Genomic DNA, 18,807 nt, shown 5'->3' with positions numbered 1-18,807 from the left:
GAGACACACACACACACGACCCACACACACACACACACGAGACACACACACACACGAGACACACACACACGAGACACACACACACACACGAGACACACACACACACACGAGACACACACACACACACACGAGACACACACACACACACACGAGACACACACACACACACACACACACACACACACACACACACACACACACACACACACACGAGACACACACGAGACACACACACACACACGAGACCCACACACACGAGACACACACACACACACGAGACACACACACACACACGAGACATACATACACGAGACACACACACATACACGAGACACACACACACATACACGAGACACACACACACACGAGACACACACACGAGACACACACGAGACACACACACACACGAGACACACGAGACACACGAGACACACACACACGAGACACACACACACACGAGACACACACACACACGAGACACACACACACACGAGACACACACACACGACCCACACGAGACACACACACACACACACACACGAGACACACACACACGAGACACACACACACAGAGACACACACACGAGACACACACACACGAGACACACACACACACGAGACACACACACACACGAGACACACACACACACACGAGACACACACACACACACACACACGAGACACACACACACACGAGACACGAGACACACACACACACACACACGAGACACACACGAGACCCACACACACACACACACACGAGACCCACACACACACACACACGAGACCCACACACACACACACACGAGACCCACACACACACGAGACACACACACGAGACACACACACGAGACCCACACACACACACACAAACACACGAGACACACACACGAGACACACACACGAGACACACACACGAGACACACACACCGACAGACACGGACGCACACAGAAAGACACGGACACACACAGACAGAAAGACAGACACACATACACCCACACACCCACACACACACACACCGACAGACACACACACACACCGACAGACACACACACACACCGACAGCCACACACACACACCGACAGACACAGACACACACACCGACAGACACAGACACACACACCGACAGACACAGACACACACACCGACAGACACAGACACACACCGACAGACACAGACACACACCGACAGACACAGACACACACCGACAGACACAGACACACACCGACAGACACAGACCCACACCGACAGACACAGACCCACACCGACAGACACAGACCCACACCGACAGACACAGACCGACAGACAGACACAGACCGACAGACAGACACACACCGACAGACAGACACACACCGACAGACAGACACACACACCGACAGACAGACACACACACCGACAGACAGACACACACACCGACAGACAGACAGACACACACACCGACAGACAGACACACACACACACCGACAGACACACACACACACCGACAGACACACACACACACCGACAGACACACACACCGACAGACACACACACCGACAGACACACACACCGACAGACACACACACACCGACAGACACACACACACCGACAGACAGACCGACACACACACCGACAGACAGACACACCGACAGACACAGACAGACCGACAGACACACACACACACACACACCGACAGACACACAGACACACACACACCGACAGACACACACACACACACCGACAGACACACACACACACCGACACAGACAGACCGACAGACACACACACACCGACAGACACACACCGACAGACAGACACCGACAGACAGACACACACACCGACAGACAGACACACACACACACACCGACAGACAGACACACACACACACACCGACACACACACACACCGACAGACACACACACACACACACACCGACAGACACACACACACACACACCGACAGACACACACACACCGACAGACAAGACAGACACACACTCACCGACAGACAGACAGACACACACACCGACAGACAGACACACACACCGACAGACAGACAGACACACACACCGACAGACAGACAGACACACACCGACAGACAGACAGACACACACCCGACAGACACACAGACAGACACACACACCGACAGACACACACACACACACACACACCGACAGACACACACACACACACACACACACGACAGACACACACACACACACACCGACAGACACACACACACACACACCGACAGACACACACACACCGACAGACAAGACAGACACACACTCACCGACAGACAGACAGAGACACACACACACCGACAGACACAGAGACACACACACACCGACAGACAGACAGAGACACACACACACACCGACAGACAGACAGACACACACACACACACCGACAGACAGACAGACACACACACACACACCGACAGACAGACACACTCACACCGACAGACAGACACACACACACACACCGACAGACAGACACACACCGACAGACAGACAGACACACACACACACACACCGACAGACACACAGACACACACACCGACAGACAGACAGACACACACACCGACAGACAGACAGACACACACACCGACAGACAGACAGACACACACACCGACAGACACACACACACACACACACACACACACACACACACAGACACACACACACCGACAGACACACACACACCGACAGACACACACACACCGACAGACACACACACACCGACCGACAGACACACCGACAGACAGACACACCGACAGACACAGACACCGACAGACACAGACAGACCGACAGACACAGACAGACACAGACACACCGACAGACACACACACACACACACACCGACAGACACACACACACACACACCGACAGACACACACACACACACACACACACACACGAGAGACACACACACACACGAGAGACACACACACACACACACGAGACACACACACACACGAGACACACACACACACACACACACACGAGACACACACACACACACGAGACACACACACACACACGAGACACACACGAGACACACACACACACGAGACCCACACACACACACACACACAAACACACGAGACACACACACGAGACACACACACACACGAGACACACACACACACACACGAGACACACACATACACACACACACACGAGACACACACACACACACACACACACACGAGACACACACACACACACACACGAGACACACACACACACGAGACACACACACGAGACACACACGAGACACACACGAGACACACACACACACACGAGACCCACACACACACACACACACACGAGACACACACACGACACACACACACACACGAGACACACACACACGAGACACACACACACACACACACACACACACACACACACACACACACACACACACACACACGAGACACACACACACACACGAGACACACACGAGACACACACGAGACACACACACACACGAGACCCACACACACGAGACACACACACACACACGAGACACACACACACACGAGACACACACACACACACACGAGACACACACACACACACACGAGACACACACACACGAGACACACACACACACGAGACACACACACGAGACACACACACGAGACACACACACGAGACACACACACACACGAGACACACGAGACACACACACACGAGACACACACACACACGAGACACACACACACACGAGACACACACACACACGAGACACACACACACACGAGACACACACACACGAGACACACACGAGACACACACACACACGAGACACACACACACACACGACCCACACGAGACACACACACACACACACACACACACGAGACACACACACACGAGACACACACACACGAGAGACACACACACGAGACACACACACACGAGACACACACACACACGAGACACACACACACACACACACGAGACACACACACACACGAGACACTCACACACACACGAGACACACACACACACGAGACACACACGAGACCCACACACACACACACACACACGAGACCCACACACACACACACACGAGACCCACACACACACACACAAACACACGAGACACACACACGAGACACACACACGAGACCCACACACACACACACAAACACACGAGACACACACACGAGACACACACACGAGACACACACACGAGACACACACACCGACAGACACGGACGCACACAGAAAGACACGGACACACACAGACAGAAAGACAGACACACATACACCCACATACCCACACACACACACACCGACAGACACAGACAGACCGACAGACACACACACACACACCGACAGACACACACACACACACACACCGACAGACACACACACACACACACCGACAGACACACACACACACACACACACACACACGAGAGACACACACACACACGAGAGACACACACACACACACACGAGACACACACACACACGAGACACACACACACACACACACACACGAGACACACACACACACACACGAGACACACACACACACACGAGACACACACGAGACACACACACACACGAGACCCACACACACACACACACACAAACACACGAGACACACACACGAGACACACACACACACGAGACACACACACACACACACGAGACACACACATACACACACACACACGAGACACACACACACACACACACACACACGAGACACACACACACACACACACGAGACACACACACACACGGACACACACACGAGACACACACGAGACACACACGAGACACACACACACACACGAGACCCACACACACACACACACACACGAGACACACACACGACACACACACACACACGAGACACACACACACGAGACACACACACACACACGAGACACACACACACACACACACACACACACACACACACACACACACACGACACACACACACACACACGAGACACACACGAGACACACACGAGACACACACACACACGAGACCCACACACACGAGACACACACACACACACGAGACACACACACACACGAGACACACACACACACACACGAGACACACACACACACACACACGGACACACACACACGAGACACACACACACACGAGACACACACACGAGACACACACACGGACACACACACGAGACACACACACACACGAGACACACGAGACACACACACACGACACACACACACACGAGACACACACACACACGAGACACACACACACACGAGACACACACACACACGAGACACACACACACGAGACACACACGAGACACACACACACACAGACACACACACACACACGACCCACACGAGACACACACACACACACACACACGAGACACACACACACGAGACACACACACACGAGAGACACACACACGAGACACACACACACGAGACACACACACACACGAGACACACACACACACACACACGAGACACACACACACACGAGACACTCACACACACACGAGACACACACACACACGAGACACACACGAGACCCACACACACACACACACACACACGAGACCCACACACACACACACACGAGACCCACACACACACACACACAAACACACGAGACACACACACGAGACACACACACGAGACCCACACACACACACACAAACACACGAGACACACACACGAGACACACACACGAGACACACACACGAGACACACACACCGACAGACACGGACGCACACAGAAAGACACGGACACACACAGACAGAAAGACAGACACACATACACCCACATACCCACACACACACACACACGACAGACACACACACACACCGACAGACACACACACACACCGACAGACACAGACACACACACCGACAGACACAGACACACACACCGACAGACACAGACACACACACCGACAGACACAGACACACACACCGACAGACACAGACACACACACCGACAGACACAGACACACACCGACAGACACAGACACACACCGACAGACACAGACCCACACCGACAGACACAGACCCACACCGACAGACACAGACCCACACCGACAGACACAGACCGACAGACAGACACAGACCGACAGACAGACACAGACCGACAGACAGACACACACACCGACAGACAGACACACACACCGACAGACAGACACACACACCGACAGACAGACACACACACCCGACAGACAGACAGACACACACACCGACAGACAGACAGACACACACACCGACAGACACACACACCGACAGACACACACACCGACAGACACACACACCGACAGACACACACACCGACAGACACACACACACCGACAGACACACACACACCGACAGACACACACACACCGACAGACAGACCGACACACACACCGACAGACAGACACACCGACAAACACAGACAGACCCGACAGACACACACACACACACACACCCCGACAGACACACAGACACACACACACCCGACAGACACACACACACACACACCGACAGACACACACACACACACACACGACACAGACAGACCGACAGACACACACACACCGACAGACACACACCGACAGACAGACACCGACAGACAGACACACACACCGACACACACCGACAGACAGACACACACACACACACCGACAGACAGACACACACACACACACCGACAGACAGACACACACACACACCGACAGACAGACACACACACACCAACAGACAGACACACACACACCGACAGACACACACACACACACACACACACACACACACACCGACAGACACACACACACACACACACCGACAGACACACACACACACACACCGACAGACACACACACACCGACAGACAAGACAGACACACACTCACCGACAGACAGACAGAGACATACACACACCGACAGACACAGAGACACACACACACCGACAGACAGACAGAGACACACACACACACCGACAGACACAGACACACACCGACAGACACAGACACACACCGACAGACACAGACCCACACCGACAGACACAGACCGACAGACAGACACAGACCGACAGACAGACACACACACACCGACAGACAGACACACACACACCGACAGACAGACACACACACCGACAGACAGACACACACACCGACAGACAGACACACACACCGACAGACAGACAGACACACACACCGACAGACAGACAGACACACACACCGACAGACAGACACACACACCGACAGACAGACAGACACACACACCGACAGACAGACAGACACACACACCGACAGACACACACACCGACAGACACACACACCGACAGACACACACCGACAGACACACACACACACACACACCGACAGACACACACACACACACACCGACAGACACACACACACCCGACAGACAAGACAGACACACACTCACCGACAGACAGACAGAGACACACACACACCGACAGACACAGAGACACACACACACCGACAGACAGACAGAGACACACACACACACCGACAGACAGACAGACACACACACCGACAGACAGACAGACACACACACCGACAGACACACACACCGACAGACACACACACCGACAGACACACACACCGACAGACACACACACACACACACACCGACAGACACACACACACACACACACCGACAGACACACACACACACACACCGACAGACACACACACACCGACAGACAAGACAGACACACACTCACCGACAGACAGACAGAGACACACACACACCGACAGACACAGAGACACACACACACCGACAGACAGACAGAGACACACACACACACCCGACAGACAGACAGACACACACACACACACCGACAGACAGACAGACACACACACACACACCGACAGACAGACACACTCACACCGACAGACAGACACACACACACACACCGACAGACAGACACACACACACACACACACACACACCGACAGACACACACACCGACAGACAGACAGACACACACACCGACAGACAGACAGACACACACACCGACAGACACACACACACACACACACACACCGACAGACACACACACACCGACAGACACACACACACCGACAGACACACACACACCGACCGACAGACACACCGACAGACAGACACACCGACAGACACAGACACCGACAGACACAGACAGACCGACAGACACACACACACACACCGACAGACACACACACACACACACCGACAGACACACACACACACACACCGACAGACACACACACACACACACCGACAGACACACACACACACACCGACACACCAACAGACACAGACAGACCGACAGACACACACACACACACACCGACAGACACACACCGACAGACAGACACACACACACCGACAGACACACACCGACAGACACACACCGACAGACAGACACACACACCGACAGACAGACACACACACACACACCGACAGACAGACAGACACACACACCGACAGACACACACACACCGACAGACACACACACACACACACACCGACAGACACACACACACACACCGACAGACACACACACACACACACACACACACACACACACACACACCGACAGACAAGACAGACACACCGACAGACAAGACAGACACACACACACCGACAGACAAGACAGACACACACACACCGACAGACAAGACAGACACACACTCACCGACAGACAGACAGAGACACACACACACCGACAGACACAGAGACACACACACACCGACAGACAGACAGACACACACACCGACAGACAGACAGACACACACACCGACAGACACACACACACACACACACCGACAGACACACACACACCGACAGACAGACACACACACCGACAGACAGACACACACACCGACAGACAGACAGACACACACACCGACAGACAGACAGACACACACACCGACAGACACACACACCGACAGACACACACACCGACAGACACACACACCGACAGACACACACACCGACAGACACACACACCGACAGACACACACACACCGACAGACACACACACACCGACAGACACACACACACCGACAGACAGACCGACACACACACCGACAGACAGACACACACACCGACAGACAGACACACACACCGACAGACAGACACACACACCGACAGACAGACACACACACCGACAGACAGACAGACACACACACCGACAGACAGACAGACACACACACCGACAGACAGACAGACACACACACCGACAGACACACACACCGACAGACACACACACCGACAGACACACACACCGACAGACACACACACCGACAGACACACACACCGACAGACACACACACCGACAGACACACACACACCGACAGACACACACACACCGACAGACACACACACACCGACAGACAGACCGACACACACACCGACAGACAGACACACCGACAAACACAGACAGACCCGACAGACACACACACACACACACACCGACAGACACACAGACACACACACACCGACAGACACACACACACACACACCGACAGACACACACACACACACACCGACACAGACAGACCGACAGACACACACACACCGACAGACACACACCGACAGACAGACACCGACAGACAGACACACACACCGACACACACCGACAGACAGACACACACACACACACACGACAGACAGACACACACACACACACCGACAGACAGACACACACACACACCGACAGACAGACACACACACACCGACAGACAGACACACACACACCGACAGACACACACACACACACACACACACACACACACACACCGACAGACACACACACACACACACACCGACAGACACACACACACACACACCGACAGACACACACACACCGACAGACAAGACAGACACACACTCACCGACAGACAGACAGAGACACACACACACCGACAGACACAGAGACACACACACACCGACAGACAGACAGAGACACACACACACACCGACAGACACAGACACACACCGACAGACACAGACACACACCGACAGACACAGACCCACACCGACAGACACAGACCGACAGACAGACACAGACCGACAGACAGACACACACACACCGACAGACAGACACACACCGACAGACAGACACACACACCGACAGACAGACACACACACCGACAGACAGACACACACACCGACAGACAGACACACACACCGACAGACAGACACACACACCGACAGACAGACAGACACACACACCGACAGACAGACAGACACACACACCGACAGACAGACAGACACACACACCGACAGACAGACAGACACACACACCGACAGACACACACACCGACAGACACACACACCGACAGACACACACCGACAGACACACACACACACACACACCGACAGACACACACACACACACACCGACAGACACACACACACCGACAGACAAGACAGACACACACTCACCGACAGACAGACAGAGACACACACACACCGACAGACACAGAGACACACACACACCGACAGACAGACAGAGACACACACACACACCGACAGACAGACAGACACACACACCGACAGACAGACAGACACACACACCGACAGACACACACACCGACAGACACACACACCGACAGACACACACACCGACAGACACACACCGACAGACACACACACACACACACACCGACAGACACACACACACCGACAGACACACACACACCGACAGACAAGACAGACACACACTCACCGACAGACAGACAGAGACACACACACACCGACAGACACAGAGACACACACACACCGACAGACAGACAGAGACACACACACACACCGACAGACAGACAGACACACACACACACACCGACAGACAGACAGACACACACACACACACCGACAGACAGACACACTCACACCGACAGACAGACACACACACACACACCGACAGACAGACACACACACACACACACACACCGACAGACACACACACCGACAGACAGACAGACACACACACCGACAGACAGACAGACACACACACCGACAGACACACACACACACACACACACACCGACAGACACACACACACCGACAGACACACACACACCGACAGACACACACACACCGACCGACAGACACACCGACAGACAGACACACCGACAGACACAGACACCGACAGACACAGACAGACCGACAGACACACACACACACACCGACAGACACACACACACACACACACCGACAGACACACACACACACACACCGACAGACACACACACACACACACCGACAGACACAGACAGACCGACAGACACACACACACACACCGACAGACACACACCGACAGACAGACACACACACACCGACAGACACACACCGACAGACACACACCGACAGACAGACACACACACCGACAGACAGACACACACACACACACCGACAGACAGACAGACACACACACCGACAGACACACACACACCGACAGACACACACACACACACACACCGACAGACACACACACACACACCGACAGACACACACACACACACACACACACACACACACACACACACACACACCGACAGACAAGACAGACACACCGACAGACAAGACAGACACACACACACCGACAGACAAGACAGACACACACACACCGACAGACAAGACAGACACACACTCACCGACAGACAGACAGAGACACACACACACCGACAGACACAGAGACACACACACACCGACAGACAGACAGACACACACACCGACAGACAGACAGACACACACACCGACAGACACACACACACACACACACCGACAGACACACACACACCGACAGACACACACACACCGACAGACACACCGACACACACACCGACAGACAGACACACCGACAGACACAGACACCGACAGACACAGACAGACCGACAGACACACACACACACACCGACAGACACACACACACACACACACACACACCGACAGACACACACACACACACACACACCGACAGACACACACACACACACCGACAGACACACACACACACACCGACACACCAACAGACACAGACAGACCGACAGACAGACACACACACACCGACAGACACACACCGACAGACAGACACACACACACACACACCCGACAGACAGACAGACACACACACACCGACAGACACACACACACCGACAGACACACACACACACACACACACGACAGACAGACACACACACACACACACCGACAGACACACACACACCGACAGACACACACACACACACACAGACACACACACACACACACCGACAGACACACACACACACCGACAGACAAGACAGACACACCGACAGACAAGACAGACACACACACACCGACAGACAAGACAGACACACACTCACCGACAGACACAGAGACACACACACACCGACAGACAGACAGAGACACACACACACACCGACAGACAGACAGACACACACACACACACACCGACAGACAGACACACACACTCACACCGACAGACAGACACACACACTCACACCGACAGACAGACACACACACACCGACAGATAGACACACACACACCGACAGACAGACACACACACACCGACAGACAGACACACTCACACCGACAGACAGACACACACACACACACCGACAGACAGACACACACACACACACACACACACACCGACAGACAGACACACACCGACAGACAGACAGACACACACACCGACAGACAGACAGACACACACACCGACAGACAGACAGACACACACACCGACAGACAGACACACACACACACCGACAGACAGACAGACACACACACCGACAGACACACACACACCGACAGATACACACACACCGACAGACACACACACACCGACAGACACACCGACACACACACCGACAGACAGACACACCGACAGACACAGACACCGACAGACAGACAGACCGACAGACACACACACACACACCGACAGACACACACACACACCGACAGACACACACACACACACCGACAGACACACACACACACCGACAGACACACACACACACACCGACACACCAACAGACACAGACAGACCGACAGACACACACACACACACCGACAGACACACACACCGACAGACAGACACACACACACCGACAGACAGACACACCGACAGACACACACCGACAGACAGACACACACACCGACAGACAGACACACACACCGACAGACAGACACACACACCGACAGACACACACACACCGACAGACACACACACACACACACCGACAGACACACACACACACACACCGACAGACACACACACACACACACCGACAGACACACACACACACCGACAGACAAGACAGACACACCGACAGACAAGACAGACACACACACACCGACAGACAAGACAGACACACACACACCGACAGACAAGACACACACACACTCACCGACAGACAGACAGAGACACACACACACACACACACACACCGACAGACACACACCGACAGACACACACACACACCGACAGACAGACACACACACACACACACCGACAGACAGACACACACACACCGACAGACACACACACACACACACACCGACAGACACACACACACACACACACACACACCGACAGACACACACACACACACACCGACAGACACACACACACCGACAGACAAGACAGACACACACTCACCGACAGACAGACAGACAGAGACACACACACACCGACAGACACAGAGACACACACACACCGACAGACAGACACACACACACACACACACCGACAGACAGACAGACACACACACACACACACTCACACCGACAGACAGACACACACACTCACACCGACAGACAGACACACACACTCACACCGACAGACAGACACACACACACACACACCGACAGACAGACACACACACACACACACACACACACACACACACACACCACCGACAGACAGACACACACACACCGACAGACAGACACACACACACCGACAGACAGACAGATACACACACCGACAGACACACACACCGACACACACACACACACACAGACAGACACACACACACACACACCGACAGACAGACACACACACACCGACAGACAGACACACACACACCGACAGACAGACAGATACACACACCGACAGACACACACACCGACAAACAAACAAACACAGACACACACACACAAACAAACAAACAGACAGACACACATACGATAATTAGAGTAGAGAGAAAGAGAGGCAACGAAAAAGGGGGAGAGGACGAATGAAAGGGAGAGAATGATGGTGATAGGTAAAGTAAGGTGCTCAGGACTAAAAGAAGTGAATAACCTTGTTGGCAAATCTGTGTGATCCCATGGTGGAGTAGACATCTCCTGGGGGAACTGGACTGGACCTCTGTATCCTCCACTTCTCAGTGTGAGACTAGACACACACACGGGGCCAGGATCAAACATATGTACTCAATGTAATACGAAGATGTATCATTATTATTATAGAATGAGATGTATTCTATACCAATTGAGGCCGAGGGGTTTTGCCCTTGTTCTGGTACCTGTTCCTCTATCTTGTCTTGTCTGTCAAGAGCTGCTTCAACTGCATCAAAAAACTCATCCTCATTGATCAGGCTGTTAGGACCCTCCTGGAGAGAGCGAGAGAGGAGATGGAGACAGAGAGAGAGACAGACAGAGACAGAGAGAGGATAGAGAGAGACAGAGCCCGAGAGACAGAGAGAGAGACAGAGAGAGAGACAGAGAGAGAGACAGAGAGAGGAGGAAAATAAGGATTAAGAGAAGAGAGCAACATGGAATTGATTACCAGAGGATGAGACAGACAGATGTATTTTCACCTGCCTCAAAACAATCATAGAACTGACAAACCATACAGAAAACAGTCTTCTCACCTCGTAATCAGGGCCTCTGAAGTGAGACTTCTTCTTGAGCTCAGAGAGAGCAGACTTGTAGCCCTCCTCTATCCTCCTCCTCTTTTCCAGCTCCTTGTCCAGTCTCTTCTGCCAGCTGTCCTCTCTCTTCACCATCAGGTCCATGCAGTGGGACAGGGTGGCCAGGATCCCAGCTGTGGTGGCCTTGAACGTGATGGCTTCGCCCTTAAAATCTATCCCATTGATGTCCTTAGGGCTCAGAGACTGGAATACTGAGCAGGAGAGGAATATTTGTTAAAATGGATGTTTGAAACATTGATTTAAGACAGAATGAGCCTGTTTAAAATGTTTCTCCAGTCCCAAATCTGTCCATTACATAAGAGAACAAGAACTACACTTGCTTTTTCAGACAGAATGCTAAAAAATAAAAATGATCAAAGTTTGAACTAAGTGGAAACGTTGTAACTTTTCTTTAGAGGATATTCTGCTTTACTTACACTTCTCCTTGCTGCCGTTGTTGTTGTGGATGAACTCTCCATCTGACCGAGTGTTGGGGAAATCATCCTCATCATCATCCACAACTTGAGAGAGGAGGAGCAACAGCGAAAGAGAAGTCAGCCATGGTCATACAGTACACTAGTTTCTACAAAGTCCCTGCAGAGCCACTAACAGAGCCAGAGTAGGGTAGTGCCAAGAGTTGCTTGTGCATGCACCCAGCCATAGAGCATGGCAGGCAAACAGACTGAACTCTACTGTACTCAATGCCACAACAATGCCCTGGCCTCTTCTGCAGGAGCGAGGGATGGACGGAGGAAGCGAGAGAGATGAGAGGGGGGATAGAGGGAGGGACTTGATGGGTGACAAAGGAACTGTTTGATTGTCTGTGGTCATTGACAGCTGTCGCTTGGCACGGTGACAATGCACAAACTCTACCACGAGCAAATGTTCAGGCAGCCCAAAGATAGAGCGATGGATGGAAAGAGGGAGAGAGAGCAAGAGAAAGAGAGAGGGGAGAGAGAGAGGGTGGGGGGTTAGAGGAAGGCGGAGAAAGTGGGAGGGAGAGAAGGGGAGCGAGAGTTGGAGAGAGCGGGTAGAGGAAGGCAGAGAAAGTGGGAGGGATGAGAAGGGGAGCGAGAGAAGGAGAGAGCGGGAGGGAGAGAAGGGGAGCGAGAGAAGGAGAGAGCGGGAGGGAGAGAAGGGGAGCGAGAGAAGGAGAGAGCGGGAGGGAGAGAGGGGGTAGAGGAAGGCAGAGAAAGTGGGAGGGAGAGAAGGGGAGCGAGAGAAGGAGAGAGCGGAAGGGAGAGAAGGGGAGCGAGAGAAGGAGAGAGCGGGAGGGAGAGAAGGGGAGCGAGAGAAGGAGAGAGCGGGAGGGAGAGAGGGGGTAGAGGAAGGCAGAGAAAGTGGGAGGGAGAGAAGGGGAGCGAGAGAAGGAGAGAGCAGGAGGGAGAGAAGGGGAGCGAGAGAAGGAGAGAGCGGGAGGGAGAGAGGGGGGGGGGGTAGAGGAAGGCAGAGAAAGTGGGAGGGAGAGAAGGGGAACGAGAGAAGGAGAGAGCGGGAGGGAGAGAGCGGGGGAGAGAAACAGAGCGAGAGAGAAAAGAGACTGGAAAACCTGCATCTCAATAAGGGGGCTGACAGAACACATTCCTCTAAAGATCCTGCAAATGTTTCCCCAAAGCCAAATATTTTCGTGATCCACACGTTTGGCATTTCTTATTTTTGTGGTATTCCATTGTTCTTTGAGTTAGGTAATATTTTGTGTCCAACAGTTTGTGGCAATAAGTAGGAACCCATTGGTTTTGGTCTCACAGATCAACTGCATGTGATTTTTCTTCCCACTAGACCTCCTAATACTAGACCTGGGTGGCTGTCTACTTAGCACTGAAGACTTGATTGACAAATGCATCTGATTGATTGATCCATTGATGGTCTTACTTGTGTCTCTCTGCAGCTCGTCCTTGGAGACGGCATCGGCACAGCCGTCAAAGTATTTCTGCAACGTGTCGACCTGTCTGCACAGGATGTCTCTGAACGTCTCCATCTCTGCCAGCTTCTCCCTCAGGCTGTGGCCCTTCAGAACCAAATGAGAACGCATGGTCAGCAAACACCCTGGGCTCTATTTTAACGAACTTAACGCAATGGTAGGTCTGGGGCTGTGTCAGAAATATTTTTGAATTATGAGCCCAATAGCTGGCCGTAGCGTGAAAGGGACAGGTTTTGATGTATAGTTGTGACGAGGGCTTGGCCACTCATTGACCAATCGACACGTTTCATGGCTTAATACACGTTTCGTCTTAAGTTCTGTATTGACTGGTTATTTATTGTCTTTGCGATGTCATCAACTCCAATTCGGATGAGGGCACAGAATATTCTCTTCCTAGTCCATTGTGGATTGATACAGTTTATTAAATAACATAGGCTAGCAATGAGTAATAGCAACAAACAGTCAAAAAGAATCCAGTGTTTGCTCAATATAGTGTTGTGTTGACACTAGACAACGTTGTAATTGGCGTCAATGAGTAACTGAACAAGAGGCGATCTTGGGAAATGGACACAGGTCGAATGGAGTAGCCTCTGCACTGCAGGTAGGCCTGTGTGAATTGTGAGTAATGGAAAAGCCTCAGGAGTAGACCATTTAGAAACCTTTCATGGACATGCTCCTTGGCTAATGCACGGCCAGGATAAGACACCAGACTCATTGCGGTTGAACCAGATTTTATTTTAGTAGGGTAAGGGTAGCCTGTAAGAGCTTGTTTTTTAATCAAACAAAACAGAAAACATTTTCTAAATGTCACCAAATCACATCATCTCTCGTCCCCTGATGGGCATATTGCCTACATGGAGGGGTTTACACACATCCAAAATAATAACGGGGGCTGGCGAAAATAAAGTATAATAGCCTACATAAATAAAAAGGGGATACTCCCAAGCGTGATATTCTAATAAAGCTTTGGTGATTAAGATTTATTTCAAGGCGTTCTTACGAGCCAAACTCTTCATAATAGTCTTGACTACTTGGCGAATGCATTGGAAGGGACAAATCAATAAATAACTGGCCTTCATTGAGGAGAGGGGAGGTTATGCTTTATTTTTAATCAAATGAAACGAAATGGGGAAAAGCATCACTTTTTTATGTTTCTATATACACAAGGTTTACAGGCACAAAAAGCACATCTCTTTTTCCATGTGTATTTGGGCACGGTGCTTCACAGCTGAACAGACTGTGAAAATCCATGCCTCGTTAACGCAAAGACCAGCTTTTGGATCGTCTTAAATATCCCCACCAGCGCTGCCTGAAATTGGCACTTTGGCGCACATTTCTAAGGACACACCTCAGATATTGCCCCCACTCCCACCTCAACGCAAGCGAGCTCATATACAGTAAGACAGGTAAATAACCAATCCTGGCACAACAGAAAAGCACCAGCTTTATCAGGTCAGAAAAACGAGCGGGCGTTTGATAATTGCACTGGCTTAATGTCAGCTGAAAGTAGAGCCTTCTGTGTGTGTGTTAAGTCAAGACTCACCTTGAAGGAGGAGGTGGATGTGGTGGAGTAGCCGCTGGTAGCAGACGTGAGAGACACCATAGAGCCATGTCTTCTCAGACTGGACTCTGAACCATACCCAGACTCAGCCTAGACACATGGCGCGAGAGAAAGACATTAACAGATATGAAAGTATATATCGAAAACAGATGTCATTAACTTTACACAACAACACATCAGCAAAATATCAAGTCTATTAAGGGGTGACATACAATCACCACATCACGTCAATATATCTACCACCAAATGCAACAGATCAACTTGCTATCACACAGTCAGTATATTCAGTTACTAAACCTCAACTAGTAAACCTACTGATCAACAAGCACCTTCACCTCTACTAGTCACACTAGGACAGAGTATGAGGTTAATGCAAATACTCTCCATCCCTACTTATTTTCTCTCTGTCACAGAGTTATTTCTATGACCCTGAAAG

At 52.1% G+C, this 18,807-nt stretch overlaps 1 protein-coding gene across 6 annotated transcripts in view; it reads right to left on the bottom strand.

The window, feature by feature from the left end:
- The window catches only part of LOC115117338 (ceramide transfer protein-like), a 76,197-nt gene that overhangs the window by 19,048 nt on the left and 38,342 nt on the right, over positions 1-18,807 (bottom strand). For all 6 annotated transcript variants that reach the window (XM_065017415.1, XM_065017418.1, XM_065017419.1 and 3 more), the window contains 6 exons: positions 18,354-18,461; positions 16,762-16,897; positions 15,327-15,410; positions 14,851-15,101; positions 14,503-14,589; positions 14,280-14,372 (listed from right to left, as the gene is read on the bottom strand). In XM_065017415.1, coding sequence (XP_064873487.1) covers positions 14,280-14,372; positions 14,503-14,589; positions 14,851-15,101; positions 15,327-15,410; positions 16,762-16,897; positions 18,354-18,461 — 759 coding nt within the window. The remainder of the gene's footprint in view (positions 1-14,279; positions 14,373-14,502; positions 14,590-14,850; positions 15,102-15,326; positions 15,411-16,761; positions 16,898-18,353; positions 18,462-18,807) is intronic.

The sequence above is a fragment of the Oncorhynchus nerka genome, linkage group LG4, assembly GCF_034236695.1.
Source record: "Oncorhynchus nerka isolate Pitt River linkage group LG4, Oner_Uvic_2.0, whole genome shotgun sequence".
NCBI lineage: Eukaryota > Metazoa > Chordata > Actinopteri > Salmoniformes > Salmonidae > Oncorhynchus > Oncorhynchus nerka.
This window is presented reverse-complemented; position numbering and strand designations above follow the sequence as displayed.